At 38.1% G+C, this 27,695-nt stretch overlaps 1 protein-coding gene across 4 annotated transcripts; it reads right to left on the reverse strand.

The window, feature by feature from the left end:
- Positions 1-288: 288 nt before the first annotated feature.
- On the reverse strand, positions 289-26,682 carry LOC105562267 (ankyrin repeat and death domain-containing protein 1A-like). Of its 4 annotated transcripts, XR_001008966.1 has the most exons (15): positions 26,399-26,682; positions 14,630-14,842; positions 13,115-13,218; positions 12,862-12,960; positions 12,370-12,468; positions 10,333-10,539; positions 5,872-6,069; positions 5,470-5,568; positions 5,131-5,229; positions 4,814-4,912; positions 3,661-3,756; positions 3,016-3,250; positions 2,440-2,616; positions 2,070-2,207; positions 289-1,533 (listed from the first exon to the last, which is right to left on the reverse strand). XR_001008966.1 is itself a non-coding variant. In XM_012012982.1 (14 exons), exons 2-14 carry the CDS (start codon positions 14,736-14,738, stop codon positions 2,122-2,124), a joined length of 1,659 nt encoding a protein of 552 aa, XP_011868372.1. In that variant the 5' UTR covers positions 14,739-14,842; positions 26,399-26,682; the 3' UTR covers positions 1,859-2,121. The 4 variants fall into 4 exon arrangements, 3 of the variants coding, with proteins under 3 accessions (XP_011868372.1, XP_011868370.1, XP_011868371.1); XM_012012982.1 differs by lacking the exon at positions 289-1,533 and having other exon boundaries at positions 1,859-2,207; positions 2,440-2,568; XM_012012980.1 differs by lacking the exon at positions 289-1,533 and having other exon boundaries at positions 1,859-2,207.
- Between the last annotated feature and the right edge of the window lie 1,013 nt (positions 26,683-27,695).

Below are 27,695 nucleotides of genomic sequence, written 5' to 3' on the forward strand. Positions count from 1 at the left end.
ACATTGGTCGATCATGTACTGGCGTTAAATAATTCCTTGCGTTAATTATATACTGTTTGCAATAATAACGCAAGACGACGTACAGAATACAACGATTTATTACATCAAGACGAGATATGTACATTGTTGTAAAATCGTACTTTCAGAAAGCAGCTTCGGAAGTTCGTGATTTTTTTTAAAATCCATGCGGTAAGTATATACTTATCTATGTTTCGCATTTATCGCTTTGTTAATAATTGTTTTAATTTTATGAAAAATTGAAAACACGGACGAAATACAGAAAAAGTATTTTTCGCACTTAATTATTTTCGATATTCTTTTAATTATGTAGTCCATCAACGTTATAAAATTATGTAAGCTAAATACGATAGAGAAGAAATGATTTGCCCCTCGCTTACAAGTTTATTATTATGTATTTGATTTCGTGTAATCAAAACATTTCATAATTTTTAAATTTATATATAATTTTGCGAGATACAAGATGAAGTTACGTATAATGTTATCGTTCGTAGTTACATCTAAATTTGTAAGTTTCAGATATGTAGATTGTCTCTCTCGAGAACCGTGCGATAATCGCTATGGATTTTACATTACATTCTTTATTCGAGGTCTAATCTAATAAACTGTTATCACATCGAAAGCCCTGCAAAATTTACTCTCACACTTACTCTATGCATTATTAATATTATTCCGAAGAGTCTCTACATTCGATTGTTACTTTGATTTTACAATTGTACCGCTTTTTTCGATGGCTTCTGCGTACTAACTGTACTTTTGTTTTTCTACGAATTACAGAGGCGCTTCTCTATAAAAGAATCGCAAAGGTAAAACGGAATTATGATAGTCCACCTGAATTAAGATTAGCTTAGGACGGTTTAGTTTCGTATAATTGTTCAAATACTCCACTTTAGGTATTTCCTCTTTTTGCACATATCATTTGTATATATAATTCATATGTCTTTTTCACTGTTGTCGCGTCATGCAAATGATATTATTTAGTCCAGCGATGAGATAACGAGTCTATAGACGTTTTTATTCTGAAAGTGAGTAAAGCTATTGTATGTACCTACTTGTAATCATCAATCAACTTTTCTGGAATACGATAGGATTATGTAATCTGCCTGGTCCAAAAGTTTATTAATAATTCATTGTGAATTTTAAATGGCGTGGCTTTTTATATAACAACACCGACAGATTAATTTTATTCACGACGAGTTCTACATCGAGTTTCAAACCTTGAATATTGGCTAAAAAATATTGCGTGGATTAATATAAATTCTCGTCGAATTATAATACATGCCAGATAAAGAAATGCTTGTTCTTTCGAAATGATAGTGACAGCTACACCTGTGCCATAAATAATAATCGTTACTCGCCTAAGAATTTGCACGTATCGTTAACATTACATATATCATCGGTACAAAAGGCATTTATACAACATCGTATATACTTTATCCCTTCTCCTCCTCGTAAATTCTTCGTTAACGGCGTTCGCCAAGTTCGTTGAACTCTCCTCGTTACAATGCAAGCAAGCTTTTAACAAGAACAGCTATTACGTAGTACATTACAATATCCATTCGTTACGTTTTCACACACAGTAAAAAAATCGCGTGTTTAAATGTTAAAATTTTCTTGCGCTACCAAGATCGGATTAATGTAAAATTAACATAAACATATATGATATATCATTTTCGTAACACTTTTATGTGTTACATTTATACTAACATAATAAACTTGACATTTTATGTATGTCACTTAAAAATTGAATATTATCTTGAGTTCTTTTAACACAACTATTTCACAAAATCAACCAAAACGTGTGATATCGACATTTCTTAAAAAGTATTTCAACTATTCGTACAGTTTACTTAACCTGTCTGTTTTATCACATCACACTTAAGATTAAAAGAGCATAAACACAAATGTGAAGCATAGTGTTAATTAACATTTATAATTTGTCAAAAAGTAACACGCGCGATGAATGTTATTTTAACATAAAGTTTAGAGTGGACTTTTCGGGACTTGTCGGGACACGTGAGAAATGTTAACATTAACATCTTATTTCTTACTGTGTATGTGTATGCGTAGAATTAACGTGGTGAGCTTGGCACTTGCAGATATTCACGCGATGGAGCACTTGTGACATCGCTGCCCCTTCGATTTCGCCTTACCGTCGTCTCCCTGCTCCATCTGCTTGCGAATGGAATCTGCAAGATGGGTGAAAGCAAATAGAATCTCTCTCTGCAAGAAATTCTATTCGATATGAAATTTAATCTTAGATATATCGCGCATGTTATTGCTATCTCTGCAAACGTTACCTGCGCCGTAATCCATTGTTAGCCCCGTGAATAGAGGATATTTTTGTTGCGCACCGTAACAAGTTCGTTGAGATAACAATCGAGTAACAGCAGTAATAAGAAAGTGAATTTATGTACGTACCAGCAACTGCTTTCTTGTCCACCGCTGATAAAGCTTCGCAGAGCTCCTTTATCAACGGTATGTCTGGATTCAATCCGGAGGCCCAGATCATTAACATCCGAAATCCGTGCTCCTTGTAACTCGAGGGACCTACAATTGAGGCTTTATCGTCCTTTTCACAAGGCTGCTCTAGATGCACTATAGGAACATCGAGGTACAAATCCACACGTATATATAATTCGCAATTAATTTTGCAATAGTCATTTTAACACACTTACGGTACAATATGCATGTTTATCATTATTTTCTTAATTGCTACTTCGCGAGTAACTTGTTACATTTACTTTTGTATCTCGATGGATCAGATCCAAGTTTTCAAATGTCGTCTGTTCGGCTTTGCGATTATTTTTCCATCTTTAACTGAGTTTGAAAGCCTTCAAGTCATGTGAATTTTAATTAACGTAAAAGAACTAATAATGTGAAATATGCATCATTATGTGTCGAAGTCACAGAGATATATAATAAATAATTATGTCGATCGATATTTCCCAGACAATAATTACAATGAGAATCTAACGATACATAATGTCGATTTACCCGTGTATTGATGCTCGATAGCTCTGATTTGTTCGGGGGTGAAGGCCCAGTGAAAGGCTAACTTTTTCCAATCTCCAGGCGCCAGTTGCTTGTAGGCCAATTTCCATAAAACGGATCGAACTTGCTCCGTGAGGCGGCCGTTGTTGCTAGAGATGCTGCCACCGCGCGATCCCTCCCTCCACCATCTTCGCGCCGGAGTCAGCTCCCGGACCTCCTTGTCGGAATTTGAGATTTCCTAAAATCCAATTTTTCATTTTCATTATCTGATGTCAATTCAACGTGTCGAACAAGCAGGACGCGGTGACCGACAATAAAACGCGTATTTATTTTGTTGCAAAATTTAATCGTACTTTTTTATTGGAATAATATCCGGAGCAATAGAAAAACAAATAAACCCGCGAGCGAGCTAATCAAATTTAAATTGAAGATTGAAATTTTCCACAATTGAAGTGCCGTTCGCGTCACATTGCGTAATTCTTTTACATCATCCAAAGTTCAAGGCCCGGGGCAAAAGTAGCTTAAAAGACACTTGAGCGTTAAGCTGGGATAAGCCGCGGGTCAAGAGCGGCGTGTATCAGACGCAGGGTGAAAGGAAAGATCGACGTTAAGCGAAATTCTTGTAACTACGACGGGATATGTACCTACCGGGGTCGGATAATCCAATCGGGCGGTCTTAATGATCATGTCGACGATGGCCGTGAAACTGCCCCTCGCCGCGATGTAAAGTGGCGTTCGGCCGCTCTGCAAACGTCAGGATAAACTTCGGTTTAACTTTATTATCAAGTTTGCGACGGTCGCCGTCAATCCGGCGTCCCCTATCGCGTTAACCGCAGCGCGCCGCATCAGGAGTAAGGCGTTCTGTTCGGAGCTTTCTGCAAATAGCGCGAGTCAATTTCCCCTGGCACGTGTCACACTGTCGACAGAATCAACCCCCCCCTCCCCCTCCCCCTCCCCCTCGTGTCGTGCACGCGCGACAGAATTTTCGTTCGGTGTGTTAATTAAGAGTGGGATGCTGTATTATTAGAGCTGTGTCGTGAGATTGAATCTTTTATAGCGCTCTTGTATTCTTGCGGCGCTTCTACAGAACACAGAGCTGGCGAGGAACAAGGTAGCGAGGAAACTTAAGTCGTTAAAGTTTCGTTATTTTGCATTATTGTACAAATTAATGCTTTTAATAAACGCGAACTCTCGTTGAGTTCCCACCTTCTAGTTCTTTGTTTCGCGAGTGTAAGTGCTTGCGTTGATTTTATCAATTTTTTTTCCCCTATTACTTTCCCTTACTGCTGTCTCAACGCTAGCTTCATTTGTTCGCGCGGAACAATGATTGCTGATAGACGATAACGTTATCTTGATCGGATTTAAAGCATTATAGCAGGTCACTATTAAAGCAGATCTGTTAATTAAGGTACGCCGTCAAAGAATGCGAACGGTTACTTTGTTAGTTTATAACAGCATTTCAGTCTTTCTTCTACGAAGATTTAGAGTCTCTTGTTAATTTGTTCTGGCGTCCTTGGAATCTTCTTTCGCGTTGTAAAAATTACGATGAAACTTGTCAGGTGGATTCAGTAATTAATTCACAAGTAAAATTTAATTGCTTATCGAGTTAATTTGTGCTCTATTATAATTCGACCGTAGTTGAAACTCGAAATTCATGGCAATTTATTCAATAACGAGGCAGTGTCTACAAATGAATTAGTCAAGCGTCGATGATACGCGGTCGAGAATACAAACGGATCCAGTTAATTATATCGTCAAAGGCTAACGCGATAATATCCAATTCTCTAAACTCTGTATTTACCTGTTCTTTTTGCTCGATATTCGCGCCTGCCGCAAGAAGTAATTCGCAAATGTCCGTGTGCCCCATCTCGGCCGCGATATGTATGGACGATTGCAGTCTCTGAAGCAAATCGATACGAAACAGAAAAATTAAACAGTCCCATTGCACGTCCTTCGATATCGAGTGCGATTGTAAAAATTTTAACGTCAGCCTGAAGATTAGCGAGCAATATTGAGAATAATGAGAAATAAGTTTATGCAACCTCGTTTCTCTCGTGGCATTAATAATACAACGATTATTAGGAGCGCACGAAATGTACAATTCCACATTTCACGTACCGAATTCAAACAATTGAGATCGACGCCTTTGCTAATTAATATCTCTACCGTTTCTACTTCGTTGTTTTGGCAGGCCAGGTGCAGAGGTGTGTTGCCGTTCTGCAACAGATAATGGAGAAAATTCGTATACAGTCCGCCCATTTGTTTTCCGCGGAAAATTCTCTTTCTCTTCTCACAATTAATATTATTCATCGCATCACGATTGCGTGCCTGCGATCGAACGTCGAGGCGTTTCTGCGCGCAATAATGCATCGGCAAAATATTGCTGGCCATCGTTATGCATGCAGTCAGTCTCGGCGCGGATTATATTTGGAAATATATACCGTGGTATATCTGTACCTTACACTGCTTGTTAAGATCGGCCCCGTGCTGAATCATGGAGTCGAGTATTCCTTTACATCCCTGGCTTGCGGCGACGTGAAGGGGAGTGAAGCCCTCCTGGAGATAGTTGATACAGATTAATCATGCGAAATAATGATCCGCGACACGAAGTGTGCGATACGAAATAACGACCCGCTGTTACGAGATTAAATTTCGCCTCTACGATTCGTCAATATAAAGAAGCCGTCGCCAAGTAAGAACGTAAATTCATTACGGGAGTTATTCTACAGTTTCTCGGCTATTCTAAAGGATTATTATCCAACATTTAATCGCAGGTTCACACGTGTAGCTCCGCTTAGCCAATCGTTCTATTTTTATTTGTCCGTCAAGTGGACGCGATCGCTCAACTATTCAATTTACCGCGTCGATTAGCTCGGTGTTCGCCCCGGCCTTTAATAATAATTGCGCGATCCCTGTGTGCCTCGTTCTGGTAGCCACGTGAAGCGGGGTATTGCCATCGTTATCCTGGGCGTCTACGTTCGCCCCTAATCCTATGAGGATCTCGACCGCATCCAAGTGCTCCTCGGCGCAGGCACAGTGTATCGCCGTTTGTCCTTTCTGGAAATGAATCCAGATTTAGGAGGGGCTCAATCAGTGCCCGTGCGACTTTGATATGTATATTCGTTATAAAAAAAAAATATCGCGACTATCACACAATTTTCCCACATTTGCGATATAGGTCGCCCTCGTCTGACGTGTGTGCATTAATCATTTTTTAAACCAAGTAAAAAGAATTTTCTAAAAATTTCTTAAAGCCCTCGTTCCAACAATAATATTTGCGTAAAAGGAAATACAATATTTTTCTATAACGTATACTTCTCTCGTGCTTTTTGTAGCGGATGGCAGATAAACATGTTATTTTCGGTTCTCTTGTTTTACAGAACCGTTTATTCAACGAGTGAACGTCGTGTAAATTTTAAGAGTAATATTTTTAAGAATAAATATTGATTACAAACTTTTGACAGGATATTAAAAACGACCGTTTCAAGGTTCGAGAGCTAATAGTCTTAGCTTGTAAGGCTGTTTCATTTTTCTTTGCCAGATTATCCAGTACACTTGTTACACTTATGATCTAATATCGCGCAACATTGGAAGTGAACTCGATACAAATTCGCGCCCCGAGAGTTATATATTACGACGCCTATCAATCTTATCGCAGAGAACAGAACTAAGGGAACTCTTTTGTTTAAAAAAAAAAAACTTTCAATCGGAGCTTTTATCTGCAGCCGAGTTATCGAGCATTGCAACGGAGTTACTGGGAATATCATGTTATCGAAACATCTTTTAGGTAATTTCGTATCGAATCCATTTCCGATATTTTTTGTTACTGCAGATTATCAAACATCTCTATATTGTATAATATAAATCATGGTTATTTAATACCGCATAAATTTGGAATTGGAATATCTTTTAATCTGATAAATTTGAATTTCAAAAATTAATACAATTATTAAAAGCGACAAAGAAACACCTCTGTAATAGACGTCACGAAATTATGGGGATTTGGCAATTATCAATTGTATCATTAGAAAATATTAATATACTGTTATCTTTGTCCACAATTATCTCGCTAGATACTTACGATTGTTTTAATAAAATAGATTTTCGAAGGGTTAATCATGACATTGTAGAGATTTGATTATATTAATTCGTTATTATTTTTATTCGTTATTATTTCAATAGATTTTATCTCTGGAAAAGTTCGGCATTAGACAGATTTTTGATGGGTTGAAAAGCGATTTAATAAATATCATGAAATTATCGTAGATGTGACGATTGTGTTATTGGAAAATATTAACACGCGATTATCGGTGTCCGCAATTATCCCAAGATTCTATGGCTTTTCTTAATCCACGTCAAATCGATATTTCCGCAGGGATGGAAGTAACCGATTGCCCAAGAATGACGAACCGATACGGCAAGCGGCGCGGAATGTGAAGACGGGGAGGGCGAAACGCCGTGCCCATCTCGGGGAAATTAGAATTCCGCGTGCGAGGAGAATCGAAAAGGGGGATGCGCGAGTAAATTGAATGAGAAAGCAAGAGTATCCGGGATGTAGGGAAGTGAGCCTCTGTTTACAAAGGCTCCCGTAAAATGTACTCAAGCCAGCCAGGTTGGTCGAGTTTCACAGTCGCGGCGGCCCTCCTCGGGGGATTGCGCTTGCCTCTCGATAAGGACACTATGGCAGTCGACACTGGGGAGAGGGACAGAGAGACCCACTTTCCCAGGATTTAAATCAAGAGAGGACGAGAGAGGGACGTGCTCGCGCTTTGACCTACCTGGCGAGAGTGTACGTGTAGGTGTTGGACGACTACACACGCGGAAATCCGAGCGCGGTTCCTCTTGCCGCCGCGCGTTAAACGGACGGTCGATTGTTCCTGTCGATAAATTATAAATATCCCCTTTTGTGTCTTCATCCGCCCCGCGATCGATACCGCGCTACTCCATGGCCGAGTCACCGTGCTATTATTCTCGTGCAATTTTTGATGCGTTTTCGCTGTTTCTCGGATATATGATATTTAATTTTATCATCATCCGCGTAAAATGCGACGGAGAGGGGAGAGAGAGAGAGAGAGAGAAACTTATTATATTCCTGTACGCGAGAGAGGGACGGAGAGATTTTAATACATCGCGCTAATGCAATTTATAATAAGCAAGCAAATGATAATGTAATGCAGCTTGATATAATTTATCAAGTTCGCTGGACAATTCGGCTTCGGCCGTTAATTCTTTTTTTTTACGGGTCTGGCTGCAAAACCGCGAGCAAACTGTTTCAACGGGAATTTTCCTTCCATCTTCTCCTCGCGTTACATTTATCGAACTTCGTTCCCTGATTTTATACGTATTCCTTATATACCACACGTCTCCGATGTTCAAAAGGCCGGGGCTCAACGGGGCTCTTAAGCATGTCTCAAACGTGCTCGTAGGGATGCTGAGTGTGTACACAGTATCCTCCGCGTATCGGGGAGCAGCTTGAGACGTCCCAGAGAGTGCCCGCGTCACACGTCAAAATTGATCCCGGATTGTAGACAGATGCTTATCGTCGTCGTGGCATAAAAGCCATAGGAGACCCGCATCTACCGGAAATAGCGAGAGGAGAGGGAGATAGAGAAAGAGCCGCGGTGGGGATTGATCGCACGAATGATTCAGCGGAGAACTGCGCGTCGCCGGGAGACAACTGATTCTTGGCAGCGGACGTTTCCCCTTTCCGAAATCCGCTTTATACGCGATCCCCGATAGGTCCTGGATACGTTGAATTATTATTAGCTCGAGGATAATGAATTTTTACTCGTCTAGACGTCGCGGCCAGTTGGTTGACCGCTGCATCGAGCGCTAATTAATTGGCCGTCACTCGCGCTAAATCGAACAAATATCTCGCCTTACTTTGAGCGCAACACGAGCAATGATTTGCATGAAAAGCGCCGCATTTACGTTAAATGCACACTCCTCTGCGTTGTTTTACGAACAATGGCCGCGTTTAAGAGCGAAATTATGTTCCGAAATGTTGTTGCAGGCAATTGCTTTGTGATTCTCAAGCGCGGGATGGAATGCATAAAACTGTGCATAATTCATGTATGCAAATATTTTCTGAGAGACGACTAATTAGTAATTTACGAGAGCGAATTGTGTGTGCACAGTTGCGATCGCGCGAATGAATTTTCTACGTGGAATTTACGCGGAGCACTTTTGACTGCCGGTGTTGTTACGTGAGGAAACTTTCTCGAGCAAAAGTTCGGGCAACCAAGATGTTAATGGATGGACGGACGGACGGGTTTCCCCCGAGATATATGTGTATAACGAAATACACACACACAGAGAATCGGGGCGAAATGGTGGGAATCAGATTTCTGGGTGTGGAATATCTCATTGCAACGCGAAATTCGAGAAACTGAGGTCGGAGCACGCCCGTATTTCGCGAGAACGTATTGGTCCATTCCGGTATGCACGCGATGCGCACATTGATGTATCGTCCAATCTTGCCGATTTCCAATTTAAACGAGATTAATTAGCGGTCGTTTGCCGTCTTATTTATTTATTGGTTTAACGGTTACGAAAATCGTGAAGAGTATCGTGGCTTTTTCGCGATTAGGATTAAATTGAATTCGAAACTATCGATATATATCTTTCTCCATCGCGTGTTATTGACAATACGGCTGTCGCGGTAGTGACTTCTTGAGCTCCTACGCCGCGTAGAATCCGTATTTTACTTTCGAATATAAAATCTATTTCCTTTATCCTTGTATCTTTATGTCTTGCTTTCAAATTTTTGAAAGCTCGTCTTCGTCAGTGGTTTCTGATGCAGAAACCACTGACAAATTGTATACAATTATTTTATTCTTCAGTTATGTTCCTATAAATCAAATCGTGTAAATATAAATGTATCATCGTTATTCTCATTGCTTGAATTAAAAATGTATATAAAATGTTTCTGTTGTCTAGATCAGCGTTCCCTAAACTGCAGGGGTTCGCGAGTCCTCAGGAGGGTCGCGAAATGGCCCCGCTATTCTATTGTGTTTTTGCAGGGGGATTCGTAAAGTATCAATTTTACTTTTTTTTTTACGCTTCAGGGGGAGCTAAAAGTTTGAGGAACGCTGGTCCAAATGGTCGGTCATTAGGTCGATTAGCTTTCTCCCCCGCCGTCTTCTTCACTTCGCATTTGGGGAGCTCGAGCCAGTAACTTATAAATTATGCGACACAGTCCATTATTATCAGCAAATAAATACCCTCGAGTATTTTACAGTGAAAGTATGTTATTTATTAAAAACGGCTACGTCCGATAAAAATACGCCCGATAAGAATTTACTAAATCGCAGGATATACCTTGTCCGTGGCGTCCAGCACAATCCGCGGGATGTTCGCCAGCGCTGTGATTACCGCGGGATGCCCGGTGATGGCCGCGTGATGAAGGGCAGTCGCCCCGGTGCAGTCGATGGCCTCGCCGTTTAGCGATTCCACTGCTTCCGCGAGGTATTCCACCACGGCTACGTTGCTGCCGCGGGCGCCGCACATTAGGAGAGTGTGCTGTTTCTGAACGGGAAGAAATATGTCGTTCGGAAACCGCCACACGCAGAGGGAGGACTGTCGCCGAGGGGAAACTCTCGTTACTCTCGCGCCGTGCCACTTTTAAACAATAGGCGATTTTTGGCAATTGTTTGGTACACGTGCCAAAGTGTACCAAAGCGTACACTCAGCGTCACGGATGCTTTTACATCTGAAAAATAGCCGCCAAGTTCAATATATCCCGATAGAGAACTTCATTTTATTAAAATACTTTTTTTTTCTGGATACACACAGGAAAAAAGTGTGAGATCAACTCCTGTATAGGTACTCGAATTAATGCGCCATTGTTTTGTATATACGCAACAATCTATAATCTCATTAGAAGCGTTTGATAATCTTACGTTCCAACAATATTACAGTCTTATTTAAATACTACAATTGTCACTTTAAGAATACATATAATTACTTTGGCAATAAAGTCGTTTCAATCATTATAATCTTCGATTTGAAAATATGTTAATTTCTATCCAATATTGTTTTCTTTCCATTCAAGAAAATTATTCTTATGTAATGAGCATATTTTTCTCTTGATTGAATTATATAAAATTGCTTCATTTAGGTAAGTTTTCCTTCTCTTGACGCAATATAATCTCGTTTCAAGATTTTCACGTTGAAACTAAACGTATTTTCGAAAGAAGAATATTCTTTTTTTCTGTGTATCTTTAGCGTCTATCTTCAGGTGCAAAGGCACGCTGACAATAAGGGCCGGAGCACACAAATGGCCTTAAGCAATAAGACGTAAGCAGTAAACGAATTGACCAATCACAGTCGAGAATATATAATATGGCTGCCATAATCTCGACTATGATTGGTCAATTCGTTTACTGCTTACGTCTTATTGCTTAAGGCCATTTGTGTGCCCCGGCCCTAAGTGTGCACTTTGGTATATCGATTGATCTCTTTCGCAAGCTCGTATCTCGATTTTACGCAATTTTCAGTTTTTCTGTTTGAACACTCATTTAGGACCAGAATGAGCGTTTAAACAGAAAAGGTGTACCAGAATGTACACTCATTGTCAGCATGCCTTTACACCTGAAGAAAGACGCTAAAGATACCCAGAAAAAAAAGAATATTCCTCTTTCGAAAACATGTTCAGTTTCAACGTGACAATCTTGAAACGAGAATATATTGCGTTGAAGGAAGGAAACGACGTTGCGAAAGAGATCGGTCGGTGTGTACCAAAAATCGTCTAATGCTTCGCGCAATTTCAGCCCGCGAAGGACGGAACTTCGGTGCCTTCGCGCGCATCAATTCTACTATAATTCTCTTCAACTCTCTTCGTATCACTTTCCTCATGCGCGCGATAAAATTCTGCACGACATGCCGAGGGGAAAACGATGAAAGCGCGCGCCTATTATTTAGGACCGACGCCAATATCAATATTGACACGTTATTGATTTCAACTTCGCCACGATTTCCCCGCTGGCTTATTTCGCTTTTTTTTTCACAATCTCCGCGAGATTTCCGTTTCAGCATTTCCTTTTTCTACGCGATTCGCGATCAATAAACTTTAATTAAACCTATGATTTCATCCTGCACACAATGTGTTCCGTAAATTTGCGGTGCGGATAAAAACTTTTTGCGCTATTTGAGCAAAGCTGCCTCGTTATCTAAATAAAGTTTCCTTCGCGTGACTCTTGTCGCAGTTTTCCGCGCAAGTTTCCTACATGCTTAACAAATTTCGCAGCAAATCTCGACGTTTACGAAGTCGTACTTGGAAGTTGTACTTACGACGGAGCAGCTTGAGTTTACATGAAATGTTTGATGAAGCGAATTGTCAAAGGACAATTGGCATACCTTGTTAATCGCGGACACGTTTGCTCCAGCATTTATCAGCATCTTCACTGCGTCTCGGTGTCCGTGTTGGGCGGCCATATGTAAGGGTCGCATTCCATACTTGAAAGAGAAATGAACAGCCCGGAAATTAATGTTGGACGGAGGAATTTCATCAAGTCGTTCGTCGGTTAGATTAAATTCCGAAAGAAGTGTCGCTCGAAAAAAAAAACATATTAATGTTTCGTAATAAAGTAACCATTTATCAACCGTTTACGTTTACATTAATTTCCCATGTGGAAGCGGTCGACGATGTTTTAAATCTAGAGACTCCATTTGTTTTCAACGTACGAGACTTCTCCTTTTTCGCGAGAAAACGTATTTTACTTTGCTGTCGTCCGTATTTTACGTTGCTATCCCAATTTACAGTCATCTCTTAATAAACTATCTCTGTCCTTAACCGACTCTTATTAAAAAAAAGAAGAAAGGAAGAAAAGAAGTAGAAGGATGCCGTACCTTATCTCTCGCTTCGATGTCGCATTTAGCTTGTATCAACATTTCAATGATTTCTGTGTTTCCTCTAGACGCTGCCCAATGAATCGGAGCACGACCATACTAAGAAAGACATTAATGACAAAGGCAATATTAGAGAAGCGATTGCTGCTTTTAGTGATATTAAAGTCTGTCAAAAAAAATTGACAAATTGAACTACAAATGGCGTTTCATTATGTATTTTTGTCTTTGAAGCTTTTGTCTTTTGGTGACTTACATTATTTCTGGAATCTACGTCGACAGTCTCCTTAAGCACTTTGCGAACGGTGTCCGCTTCGTTCTTTATCACAGCCTCGTGTAGAAGAAGATCATTCTTAAGAACTGAGAAAAAGATATAATATAAAAGAGGATATGGAAGTGTTATATTATAAAAAGAAGTATTTAATAATAAAATATCATTTCTGGTGCAAAATGAAAATTTATCATTTGCTTTACGGTATTATTGAATAAATTTTGGAGATAAAACTGTATACATTGCGAGAGGATTTTATTAAAATCTTTTTTTTTTGTATCGAAATACGTCAATTCACTTTTCTAGCGCAACGTTTTTTGATCTCTTCGCGCTGATTATTTTTTTGTTTTACAAAATATGTCGAAACGCTTTTTGTGCAATGTGGATGTATGGATTAATTTTTCAATGTTTTTATATATTTAACATCTGGCTTTTATAAATTTGGTTTTTGCAAAACATGAATCATATTTTCAATACAGCGCGGATGCACGTGGATGAATTTCTTCATTACCCCGTAATGGTTTTTTGCGAAAGGAGGATCTCGAACGAGGAACGCGAAATAGTGCGGATTCAATTAATTCGCGTGCGCGTTACGGGCTTTTTATTTCAACTTCCGACAGTCACGTCGTAGCGCACACGTGCTGTCGTTACTGCTGGCACACTCTGTTTTTTTATAAATTCGGCCCGCACGGATATCGATCGTGTGTGCAATTGAGGCGAAAGGAAGGAGGTGGGCGGGAGATGAAATACGCGAGTGTGCACAGTGTGTTGTTAATTAGTTGAATGGCTGATTTCGCGAACGTCCGATGCAAATTGAATACCTTTTTACTTCCGCGCAACTGCATGTTAATAGACTGGCATGATCTACAAAGCAAAATACAAAATATACAATTTTTTAATTATTATACGAAATAATTATTAATCTCTCTCTCTCTCTTTCTCTCTGTTTGTCTTGCTCTGTCTCTCTCGTTTTTTTCTTTTAATAAAGAGACCAAGCATGGCGAAAAGTATACACGGCAGTTGCTTCAAAGAAATTATCTTCCTCTCGTCTGCGTGTGCAAGATAAAAGAGAGCGATTAAAGTTTTCATACAATATTATGCTATTATCGCTTCGGCATAATAAAGTTCTATTTCACTGAACAGTAAACACGTTTATATATTTAATGTAAAATTTCATTCATAATACAACTCTCTTGATATATAGAGATAGAGGATCATTATATAAATTATTGCACCGTGAAAAGGAAGAATTTGTTCGATTCGAAGAAAGCGGGAGGTTGCGGAAAAACCAATCGGTTAAAAGAAATCCAGGCAATTCGGTGCCTCGAATGTATGAGTGGTTTTTCCGGCTTTACCGTAAATCTTGGAAAATGGAGAATGTGAATTTCGCTCCTACACTCCTCATATATTCACATTTTACTTGGGATTGCCGAGACAGCTTTAAATCTTCGCACGCTTCGTGGCGCATTTTGTGTGAAGCAGATGCGGCGCTTTACTCACTTCTAGCAGTCTTTTGGTTCAGCACTTCATCCTCGATCGCCTCGCTGAGATTTAGCGGTGGTGGTGGGGCCTTAGCCTTCGTTATTCTCAACTCTTCCTTGTCCACCATCTTTCACTGCCGTTGTTCCGACAATGAGCCTAGCATTGTCACTGCCGTGGTTGTGCGACCTTAATGCCACCTGGCTTGCAGCTCTACTGCTAATTATCAACGACCTGGAAAACCAAGCGATGATGAGTGGCGAGATCAGCGCAATCAGCGTAGAAATCGTAGTCGAAGCTACAAGATCAAAAGAGATGAAAATCGCTCAAGTGAATCGCTGAAGCCTAGTGGGCTTAAAAAAAGAACCGAGTCAATTGTATCTAAATTACGCAAATTAAATATTGTACTTGAACTGAGGGAAAATGCGACTAAAAATGTTCCTTCAAGTTACGATTTAATTATTATATGGCAGACATATAGACTCAATGGCTTCCGTTTTCCTTGATTTATTCGCAAGATAAGTTGAAATATAGCGATAGTTGGTATTTGGCGTTCGCTTACTAGCGTTGCAGGTGTTAATTTACTACACCAATTATCAGAAACATTCTGAGTGTTTGTTATGCAAAATTGGAATTATTGTCTATTAAAAGTTGCATATATCTCGTGCAATTACGGCTTGTAGCCGGCTGAATATATACATATGTATATATCAATGACCGACGAATTAATCATGAGTTTTCTCGTTCTACATTTCAATTTGTCGTGTTTCGAATTTTCTCGTTTTATCGCGGTGAAATCTGTTATTACAATTTGCTGTTCGTGCGGTCGCAATACGGTTAGGGCGAATAATATGTGTGCAGTGCTCGGTTAGCGGAGTACAATATATATATAATTCATGGATGATAATTAATTCACTCACAGATTCGGAATTATATCGGGGAGACTGTGACACTAGATTTCGCGCATTTACATACATTTTAATATTTCAAATTAATCGGCATCATGAATTGTAATATATTTTCCGATTATTCAGGTATTTTACGTTGCTTCTCAATAATATAATCTGTGCTACTCATCGACTAGAATTCATACCAAAATGTCATTAAACATGCATTGTCATAATGCAATATGTGTTAGGAGCTAATCAGTAATCGCGCAATTGTCCCATCACTTTGGGCTATTTTTTCCAGGTGCTGATTTTCGTCGTTTTATTTCATATTCCACAGTGAAACAATCGCTCCGTTCGTAATTCGTCATTCGTTTAAACGCAGTTACACCGCGCATATTTACTCGACTGCGAATTTTCTCGGAGTTCGTTATAGAGTAATGTTTGTTTTATCACCGCAGAACCAGAATTACGTAGAGAGTGAGCGAGCAAGCAAGAGAGAGAGAGAGGCGCAATCGCAATAGCAGAGATGTCTAAATTCTCTCTACATTAGTCAGCTATGCTGTAACAAGAAAAGCTTCCCTATCTCTTTCTCTTGCGAGGCATCTGCGCTTCAATTAATCTCTATCCTCCGCTTTATCTCTTTGACGTTTTTAGGCGTGTGCCGCTTTGTGAATAAATATAGTTATTTAAGGAAAATAAAACGTTAGCCGTACACACTCTAGTATTATTAGCTTTGCACACATTAAATGTTTGCTCGTTTAAATTGACACCATAGACTTTTCCTTTCAGGATCGGTTAATAAGCTCGAGATTAAAGAAAACATAAACTTTTTTTGATACGCGCGAGTATATATGCTGATAATTAAAAAAAAATCGCATTTCTTATTTCCTGAAACCGTACAATTGTTCGATATTCAAATCTCTTTGAAAGAAAATCAAGATATCACGCATTGTGGGTCTTATAACGTATTGTATTTTTTTCATTGCAACTCGAATATCCGGAACAAATTATATGCATATTTAGTGTGTAATCGGTATCGCTCGTTCGAATACGCCACAAATTACGCATTAATTTAGTTGATTGAGTTACCGCACGGTTTCCGTCGCAGCGGCACTTACGGCAATATCTCATAAATTTAGCGTTCCGTAACTGAATCAGATCTCCGCGGGATCTTCAAGAAACTTCAATAATCACGCTCAAACGGAAATGGAAATTACATTAAACGTTTTCGCATCCGTCGGATAGAGATCGCAGATTGTCAACCGGAACCCGCGCTATCTTTGTCAGCAACTATTTCACGATGTAATTAACATTTGTCTCTCAAACGTCATCCTGGAAGAGAGATGTGTATAAGAGACATGTGCCGACATTATCGTAATGTACGCGGAATACGTGTCCGCCGACGATAACATTCTTCTCGGTGGATATAATATAATATTATATTATATGTTATAATCTAATATTGCAAATAGTATTATAATGCAATATCCTTGTGTCTAATTCTCTAATTTAACGAAGAACATTTTCGAGAGAGGTAGCATCAGGAAAGCGCACCGACGCGACGGGTTACTGATGTTTCCGAGTCGCAGAATATATTTCATTGTACGTCTGCCGCTTGGGAAAATGCGCTTTTATCTATAAGACATTCATTAGCATTGCAAGTTACGACTGCCATCTGTTTTTAATGATTGATTGTGCCTGACTTTACTGTCGTGCCAAGGCGCTGCGCCGCGGCGCGCCACACCGTCGGAGTTTATCACTGAAATCCCACATAATCCGATATTGCTGAAACTTGTGCAAGTTTTGCATTTGTTTAATCTTGTATGACTTCTTGGATACTTCCGCTTCTCACTGTTACAAAGTAACTCGATACACCTCAGCTATTGTCATTTATATACAAACAGATATGAGATGCAAAAATTTCATCGACATTACAGTGGCATATATTTTATGTCTGCAATCTTTATATATTTACGAAGTTAATCTAAAAATGTAACGTAAAAAGTTACGTTAGCTCTTCTTCTCTCTCTCTTCTATTTGGTAATATACGTAATTATTTAAGAATTGTAAAATTGATCAGAGAGGATACCATTTCCAGTCTGGATCTTGGTAGTCTAATAATAATGTCCGTGTGAATTTTATTTTAAGACGGACAAATCCCTGGTAGAAATATATGCTGTTTCTCTAGATACCCTTCCAGTTACTATCTAGTATTACTACATTCTCATTAGTTCTAACAATACTGCATAGAAAATGGACAAGAACTTGATAGAGTTTTATTTGTCAGAGCAGAAGCAGTTTTCCTGGTAAAAATACACGCAGTTCGCTTAGACATTTGTCCAGTTATTGTCTATTATATTAAATTCTTATTTATTAAAATACTTATTCTTCTGTTCTTGTTCAGTAATTGGGTTCAGATTTTGCGCATCTTTTATGTGCAGTAACTGTAAGAAAAGCGTTACGTCTTCATTGGGATTTCCAAGTAGTTTTACTTCTCAGTTACTAGACAAAAGTTAATACAACCGTCTAGTAACTGCTAAAAAAATGCATGACATTTCTGTCAGGATAATAAGTGTTTACTGAATTGAAAAAAGTATACCAGACTCACGCAGAAATATTATTATTAGGCTGCTAAGATCCAACCCGACCGAAAATGCCATCTTCTCTAATTAATTGTAAGATTCATGTCACGGTTTTCTTATTCTGTACACATTATTATTTCCAATACCTTGGACATTAGTATTATATATTGAATTTTAGCATTATGTTACGTATAATTAAAAAAACATTATTTTGTAATAAAATATGAATGAAGAAGTAGATGTTTCTTGCCACACGTATTTGTTACGTGTATATTGTACACAATTTTGCATTCATTTTGTTGCTCCGAGGCAGATATTAGTTCCATTATCCGATACATCGCGTGCTATTGCACATTTCATGGCTACATGCGATCGGAGTGCCTTTTCAGCTAGTAGCGTGTTGTTTCGTTAATAATGTAATATCAGGGACAATGTTTCCGTTTCCTGATCATCCGCAACGCGCATTCATCCGTGTGTTGAAAAGTAAATGTGCGATTCGCGCAATGTGTTAAACAAAGCGGCATAAATTACTGTCACTAAAGCTTCTCGGATTACAATGCTTTATTATTCGCGCTTTAGATTGAAAGTATCATTTAACTGCATAGCGCAACGACCCTTTTATCAGTTAAACAGTGGAATTCCAAGACAACAAACTTTGTGACAGTTTCAAATTGATACAGGATTTTAGATATTGACAATTAAAATTGATATTTTAAACAAAGAAGGGTGAATGGAATAGTAATGACAAAGACCTATAAATCAAAGTTCGCTTTCCTCTGCACCAGCCGCAGAAATGTTAGTACTAATTGTTTACTCGGTTTACAGATGCGAGAGTAATTTATCAACAGACGAAGTATATGAAATAACGAATCGAGTGCACGAGATGCGCAATTGATATTATTTCCAGGAAATCTTATTTCTCACAAAGCATCTTTGAAACGTACCGGTTGCTTTATTATTTGCAACTTAGTCGCATTAGCATCTCGTCGACGGGATAAGTGCAGTTATTAAATTAGTAAAAGAGGTAGTGAGCGAGCATTCAACAAATATAGTCATAAATCTCTATCGCCGAGAGAGAGGCGTTACGAAACGAAATATATTATCCTCAGCCGCTACCATTTTTCATATTTTACCGTCATGCGGGTGTATAAGTCGACATTTTTCTCTAAAGAGTTAAAGCGCGCAGCGACGAGATGCCGGCCTCTCTAAAGAGAATTTCACATTTCTTCGGGTCTTTCCAACGTTTTTGTTCTTTTTCTGTTAACGTTCAGTCTAAAATCTCGCTGTTGCATTTATGCATTTTGTTTTACGAGACATGCATTGTGCTGGCGAAGAAATATTATTTTCTTATAATATATGTAACGAGATGCACTTGCTTGAGAATTTTTTCAGAGTGGAGAATAGGATAAAATTTTATCGCCGATATTATTTTGCCGAGCAAAGTCGCGTTGCTTTTGCGTGAGTTTATCAATATTTAATAATTTTAATAATTGTGACGTATTAATTTTTCACGTCTCAAGGCTCGAAATTTCGACTGCGTATTGGATCATCTTTTGACATTCAGAAAAAGAATAGCTTAGAATACTAATTTGCAAGATCTATTGTGAGAGACGTAAGTCTTGAATGTAAGCTTTGAATGTAAATTCAAAGCAGATTTTATAAATTATGAACTTGTTCCACTGTCACTCTGAGCACTTTAGGTATTCCAAAAGAAGTGGAGACACAAAGGAGAATTAAAGCATCGCTTTGAAAAAGAGAATAGTCTAATATTAACGAAGTACTTTGTCAGGTGATTTTTAACCTACAAAAATTTTGCGTAACGCATAAATTTTCCAAGAATTGATTACTTTATCAGTGTGCATAACATTATACAGTTTCGCGGTACTGCGATCGAAGCGCGTTTAGCGCACGGCCGATGACAGATGCACAATTGGATTTCGAGGAACGTTTGGAGGTGTACCATTGTTCTCTGTAAATCCACTGCCAACACATGCGGTAAGGTTTTGGTGCTGTGCAATGCGACGGTATACTGATCTCTCGAATGGAACCTGAATGTCACGGCCAGATCTAATAGACGCATGTCGAAATTGAAGATGATATATGAGAGCAATAGAGGGGACAGAAAGACGTCTCCAAAATTAATGTATTACTTGAGTAAACTTAAGTATACTTCGGGAAATTATATAATAGCTAAAGTTAAAGTGCAGAAATCAAATCCAGTAGTGACGACAATCAAATTAAAAATTGGAATATTAAAATTCACATTATAAAGATTATATGTTAAAAATGATAATATCTGAAAGATTTGACGAAAGCATAGATTTGAAGAGAATTTTAATCAGTTGTAGCCCAATATTGTTACCTTCATTTTTCATTTCATAATTTTGTGAAGCATCAAAAACAACTACTGTAAAAATCGACATCCACATCTCTATTACATATAATTAAACCTTCAATATAATCTAAAAGTAATATGAAAGCAACATTAATAGGATTACGATGCGGGAGAAACAAGTGCGTTCTCCGTAATTTATACAAATTACGGTCCGTTTGACGTATCCTGAGTGCAATAAACATCGAAATGATACTTGATCCCGGTATTGGTGGAAGAATGTGCTCGACTCGAATTTCTCTCGTATAATCCGTTGCACTTAATCGAGCAGCCTTGATCGAGCACAAGCGGATGACGTTTTATGTGAATCGATGAATATAATTCGATCAAATGAAACGCACATTACGCTCTATTAGTAGGTCAATCGTGATATTATATGCATGCAATCGTTTCAGTTTTTATGTTTTTATGATAAAGCGCGCTAACGGAGTTTCAAATGCGAAAGCATCGGCGTACAAAATTTAAAAATTATATACGAAATATAATTTTCCTAATACATGGAGGGAAAACGAAATTAAATGGCTTTTAACTTTATGTATCAGTACATATGAGTGTTTTTTAATTTACGATTTTGCGCAGTTTAGTTTTGTAAAGCCGAGCATGTTCTTGTTTTAAAAAACTTTTTGCTAGAAATTAGTATGTACATATAACAATTCTGCATCATTGTGTATTGCGCTACAGGTTGAAATATTTGTTCATATAGAAATGTATTGCGCTCTCAAAGTGTAACTTCACTTTATTAAAAATATTATTTTCTAAACTTTGACAGAAAGTAATATTTTTCTTCTTCAACCTAGATAATTTACTTTTACATTTACTTTAATCAAGAGCCTGCGCTAGGACACTACAAGTCGGTAATGTTTTTTTACGTAACAAGCATTAAGACCTGAATTTTCTATTTTTTTCACGTCGCTACGTTAATTTCGCATACAATTTTATTTACTTAGCGAAGAGGACAAAATTTCGTACGGTGAATAAAAGATCGCGATTATGAATTGAAGATAAATTTAAAAATCATCATGCGAACACACACTTCAATTCTTGCATACAGACCTCGTGCAATAATAACAACGGAAATTTATTACGTAAAAACACGTTGAGCGCACGTTTCTCTATTATGAAATTATACTGATGTCTGACCACACGTTTGCTCTATCACTCAGTTGCCGGATGATCGATGAAAAATCGTGCTGGGAATGAATGACGAATGTTCGCTTTTCCGGGGCGCGCGTATTTGCTCTTTTCCCCGCAAGTCTCGCTTCAAAGAGGAACGAGCTTGGCTGGATGGAAGAAAAATAGAATACTCATATCGCTCAGGGGAAAGAATCGTCCAGAACTTCATTAAACTAGTGCCCTAACGTGTACACGGCGGTCGCAGTCACGCTAAAAATAAGCGCGATACAATCAGTCGGCCCATGATTGTAATTAACTCGTATTTTTCATGTCACGAACCCGAGGTGTCTTTATTAATTTCTTGGATAAATAAAGCGATAACCTTAGTGAGTAATGGCCACTTACATTATGTAACAACTAGTCTGATGAACAAACTAATATTTGTAAATAACTGTTTCATGCATTATGTAACAATTATTTGCATCTGTGCATTAATGCACGACTTAACATTTGCAAAGTTCATACGATAAGTATTTATTAATTTATGTTAGAAATTTGTGAATAAGTTGTGTAATAAAATTACCCCCCGTTTGCCTGAAACAAAGCTTTCAAATAATTGATACCCTAACAAAATTTTGATTTATAGTTTCAATACTTTCTTCTCCAATGAGTTAGACACCGCGTAAATAATTAAAAAAATATATTGCGTGCGATATGATCTTGAAATACTACAGTTATCACAGTGAATGCTAACCGCGATCGTATCGGCGAGCATCACGCGAGATCGCGGTACAATAAATGGAGATGGAAAAACAAAAACCTTGCGTGCACGTGGAATTAAAGGTTTTTTAATAAAAAAGAGGAATAAAACATTTCTTCAAAGTAAAAAGCGGCTGGATTAGTCGCGAATAAATTCTTAGGTCACCTCGCCGTCGCGTACGTCGCCCTGCGTGAAAGACGATCTGGTTAAATAATCGTTTTCAAGCTTCCGCGAGTGTAATTACCTGACACTTAAGTCGTCTGTCTTATAGCGGCAGCATAGTTTACCAAGCAGGGCTTAGAAACTTGTTCACGCTTTCTCGATAATTCAAGTTTTCTGTCGAACGGAACTTTCTACGGACCTACCAAGTGCCTGAACATTGGCACGTACATATATCAAGCATCTAAAATTTCCAACGCGCAGCCATCCAGTTGCTATCTCCCATAAAGTATATAGGAAGTTACACGGAATTTGCGGGCGAATTACACTTTCCGTCGATTGAACTTCGATCGTTTATTAGCTCAAGGAGTGATGTAACAGAAAGGGAGATCTGAGTTTGGTAACGAAATAATTAAATTACACAAGGGTAGTCGAAATAAAATTTAAAATTGACTCGGAATTTCGTACGTGATCCCGAGCTGTATCTCAACTATCTTCTAAGGCTTTACCAAAGAAAGTCGGGAACTAGGGTACGCTATATCCTTCCTCTACACTATACATAATGTAACATGTTTCTCTAATGATACTCGGGAGAGAGATCGCCGACATTAAATTAAAACACTTAAAAAAACAAAATTTACTTAAATAGTCATTGCATTGCTAACAATTTGTTAGATGTAAAACGTCACCGTCTTTGAGGCTTTTTTTTATTTTTGAAACGGATACATTCTTATAATTTCACTTTAATTTCATACTCATTCTGCAAAGTTAGATAAATATGTGGTGCGATTTAAGAGTGCCTGGAAACTTGAAATTGGAATACGTCTTTCGGTGCCTATTTATTTCATGTCTATATACATTTAACCCAATTTTGGATTTCGAAAACCTGATATTTTATATTTACATGAAAGTGAGACATGAAGAGAACGGTAAGTATTCATTTACTGTGAGAAATCACTAGCTACTAACGAGCACATTAAGCAGAGAAAATTGTTGAGCCCGTTGCGATATTTGAGCCTAATTTGCTGGACCTGGAGGTAAGTATCAATTATTTGCGTTTGCTATTTAGCGGTTGCGCAATTCTTTGTTAAACACAGCCGCAGCGTATGCCAGGGTAAACGATTGAATAATGCACGATGTTTCGCCGTGTGAACGAAAATCATTTCTTCACTCTTTAAACAATATTCCACATACTGAACCAAGTGCTAGTAATTGGAAAAATTTGCAATACTTTGCTTGCACGAGAATGTTAGCTAAAAAAACAAATTTGGGTAAAGAAAAGGAGTGCATTCTTGAACGTTTTAAATATTTACGGCGCAATAAGGAGTTCCTCTCGTTTGAAAAGCTTAGCAGAAAATGTACCAAACAATCTCTATCGTATCATAATATTAAAATTTATTCCTCGTGTGTTCCTTTGTACAATATAGACGTGTTTCAGATTTATTATAAATCTTTCAGAACTCTAGAGACCCATCAAAACTAATACGAGCGAGCTATTTGCTGCAATGATCCTTTAATCGTCTCAAACATTTCAGTTCACGTAGATTTGTTAACGAGGGTATAGTGGGGCGCGTAATGCAGTTGTTAATTTGCTTCTTGTTTACGTCGCTGTCAGTTTCAATCCCCGTTGCACGTTTTCGCATAACCGTCGATTATCGATGTAAAACGACAGGCGTTGGGGTTCGAAATACAAACGTCGATCAGTCTCGCGGTAAATCATCCGTGTGTCGCGCGTGTATTTACACACACGCGAGCTGGAGGCACGAATGAGTGTACATTCGCGCGACGCTTAAATTATTTTAGCATTACTGCCAGGTATTATCTTCGCTTGTTAGCGTCACGCGCATGCAACTCTGAATTTCGCGAAAAATATCACCTGGTTGGCTGGCCAGGTAAGTTTCGTCCTCTACCGCTAGTTTCAGGCTCTTGTCACAAGCCAGAGCTGACCTGGAAAATCATGGGACGGCCGGGAACACGAGGCTTTTTCGTTACATTTCGAAACGAGTCATATTACACGGTTTTTATATTTTTTTTTTGCGAACCTCTTTTTTGATGTTATACCATTTCTATTTCAATTTTACATGTTCTTTCAAATTTAGCTTTTAAAAAATATTAAATGTCATAGTGACGGATCGATAATATACATAATTTATTGCTTGCCCCGTTGCAATGCTCTCTTTTGTTATTACGCTAATCTTCGATCCGATGGTTATAAAAAGGAAATATTCAACTCTTAATGTTTTTATTGAAAGTATTTTCCCCGCAAAAAACAGTGTTATTGCGATTAATCGATTGTTAATATACAAAATGCAATACCGTTTCATGGTGGTTAAAAACGAAGATTTAAAAAATTATTATTTGCCTTATTTTAATTATTCCATTCGGAAAGAATTTATTTAAATTGATAAGCCACGTAAGATATGAACGTCATATACGCTTTTTCATCTTCTCTTCATATTCGAATGATTTATAGGGCAATCCCGGCTTTACATTAAAACAGGACAGAACGCGTATGGTTTTTTAAAAATCTCTCTTTTGTGTCGACATTTCAATCCCAATATTACGATATTAGGATTAATTCGTTGAAATTATAGTTTATACTTTTATAAAAATTTTGATGTCCCGACTTTATGAATGCTTTCGTTAGGATTATAACAATAGCTGCTACTTCTTATTCGAGGCTCTAACGAGTGGCTTTTATAAATCTCTTAAGGGATTTTAATTTTAAAGTTCGTAACTCCTCTCTCATCATTCTGTTATACAGCAATAGGAAAGCTGTACTTTGTAATGTAATGAGATTGATGTATGTAGAGAATGTAACAGGTTCAAATAATAAAAAAATATTACAATCAAGTCAAAGATTTGTAGTATCTCTCGATTGATTCAAAATCAATCTTTAGTCAATGGAAATTTAATATTGTCATAAATTGCTGGCGTGTCATATTAAACAAGTTGATAGTTTTAAATCACGATTTTCTTAAAACAACATTGATTTAATTCCCGGAAAGTATTTTTAAAGGATATTATAGTAAAGTCTTACCGAAGAAAATTGAAAAAAAGAACGTAATAATTTGATTTGCTATAACATTTGCGGGAATATCTCATTCGCATATAAAAAGAAATCGTGTGAGTCTCGCATTTTCTACGATATTTTGAATTTTTCGGAATTTCTAATAACGCGTAGAACGTCAGCGAATACGGGCACGAGTTTGAAGCGCGGAAAATGGGTTCTAACTAGTAGTTCGTAGAGTCGTGTGAAGCGTAATTTGCTAAAGAATCCGTTAAATTGCCATGAGCAGGGCTGTAAAGGGTGTGCGTTTCTAATGATTAATTAGTGCGTCTTGAACGCGAATGCCTCCCATGCGAGGACTACGTATGAGAAATGGAGGGTCATATGACGCAGGTCGTGTCAACAGTCTTTACGACTTCTTTCCACTATTAAAATTCAATTGGGTCACGATTATATTTGCAAAGGTATCCCCGCCAATGTACAGACACACCACTTTTTTCGTTATGGGTTTCCCTAGGATATTTTCAATGTATTCTACAGAAATATATTGTAAAATGTTTTCCAACATCTCGATAATCGCAATTAACGCGGTACACGACGCAAAATTATTTTTGCACCCAACGAAAGTATGAAATACTAATAGCGGACTCGGTTTCATTCAGCTTTTATCATTCAGAGTTTACCAGAAGTAACGAGACCACTTTATTAGTCCTGAAAATTTCACAGCTGAAACTTTCATCGTGTATGTATACATGCACCACCATTCACTTTTATTATACACTCGTGTACGCGCTAATTAAGATGAAGTTATATATTTCCGCTGCGCGTCCCTTAAATCTCTATTTTAATTTGCAGGGATGTTTATTTATTTATTGCGCACTTACGTGTCGTTTCGTTTCTCTGAAATGTCCTGGCGGTAGATAGAACACCACTCTGCTCTCGATCTCCGATCACGGGTACAATGGGGTTGAAAAGTCAGGTAGGCAATGTGTGCCGCGTTCTTCCGCCACGATTCCTCCGCGACGAGAGCTCGCCCGATATTCACGCTACGAGAGACGGCATGCTACTGCCTGAATCATCCCCCTTACGCCTGCGAGGCACCCCCGTTATTAGGTCGACAGTAGCGCAGCCATGTGGAGGGTTGCACCACTATTATAGTCGCTCACTATTATAGTTGGCATGCATTTCGACCTGCCGCTTTGGAAAACGGCTTGAAATCGTCTCGAAATCGTAGCATTTCGTTCTGTTCTTCATTGTTCGACCACGGACTAAATATCTGCGAACAAAATTAAGGTTTGCATTTTTTGCAACTTAAATAATGTACTGATACTATCACAATTACACACCTCTTTCTCTAACAATTCATAATGATATTAATTTTAAAAAGTTTCTATTTCTTTTTAGATTTTTTTGTTATTTATGTATGTTTATACTGCACATTCTCTGCTTTATGCGCTTTGTAACAGGACTGGCTACCTTAATAATTCGTGACGTAATTTTTTTTAAAATGAAATTGTACAAATGACACGAAGAGTGTGATGCTGTGTAGACGTAAAAAATCTTTAGTAGACGTATATTAAATTGTTAACGGAAGATGTAAATTTTGCTGTTCATATTTCGCGATCAAGTCATATAGATCACAATTAAAAATACTATCAAAGTATATTAAGACAATTTTCATAATTACGATAATTGTGTTTATACATTATTTACTTTTTCATTTTACGTTATGCAAATCTTTTCTTTTACATCAATTGTTTGTTTGATTTCTGTTTGTAAATCAAGCACAATCTTAAAAGAATGTAACGTAGAATCGAATAGAATCGAAAACTGCGAGTATAAAATACGAAAAGGTAGAATGTAAAAATAATGCCGATTCTCGATAAAACGAGTCCGCGACTTTTTGTCTGGAAAAAAAAAGTAAAAATAACTTCGACGAGTACAGATTTATATTTTTGTCGCCTAAATCTTGCATCCGCACTATGTCGGCACTAGCTGTCGCTTATATCGCGCGTCCTCTAATAAATACATCGCTCTCTGGTTTTACAAAACGCACGGAAAGTCGTCCATTGAGAGTCGTTCGTTGAGAAAGGTCAAGGAGACCTTTTTGCGGAACGATACGTGTAGACGTCAATAATTTTTATTTGTGCCCAATCGATGCGAAATGTAATTACATCATCG

Source organism: Vollenhovia emeryi, unplaced genomic scaffold, assembly GCF_000949405.1.
Source record: "Vollenhovia emeryi isolate VEMERY1.0 unplaced genomic scaffold, V.emery_V1.0 DF939192.1, whole genome shotgun sequence".
NCBI classification, from domain to species: domain Eukaryota; kingdom Metazoa; phylum Arthropoda; class Insecta; order Hymenoptera; family Formicidae; genus Vollenhovia; species Vollenhovia emeryi.

Excerpts from the sequence above, each read along its gene's own strand:
- LOC105562267 (XM_012012980.1), bottom strand. The coding sequence starts at position 14,738 with ATGGTGGACAAGGAAGAGTTGAGAATAACGAAGGCTAAGGCCCCACCA. Across the intron at positions 10,540-12,369 it reads ACGTGTCCGCGATTAACAAG|AAACAGCACACTCTCCTAAT; the intron begins GTATGCCAATTG and ends CTTCCCGTTCAG. Across the intron at positions 3,757-4,813 it reads ATATCGAGCAAAAAGAACAG|AGCGGCCGAACGCCACTTTA; the intron begins GTAAATACAGAG and ends TGACGTTTGCAG.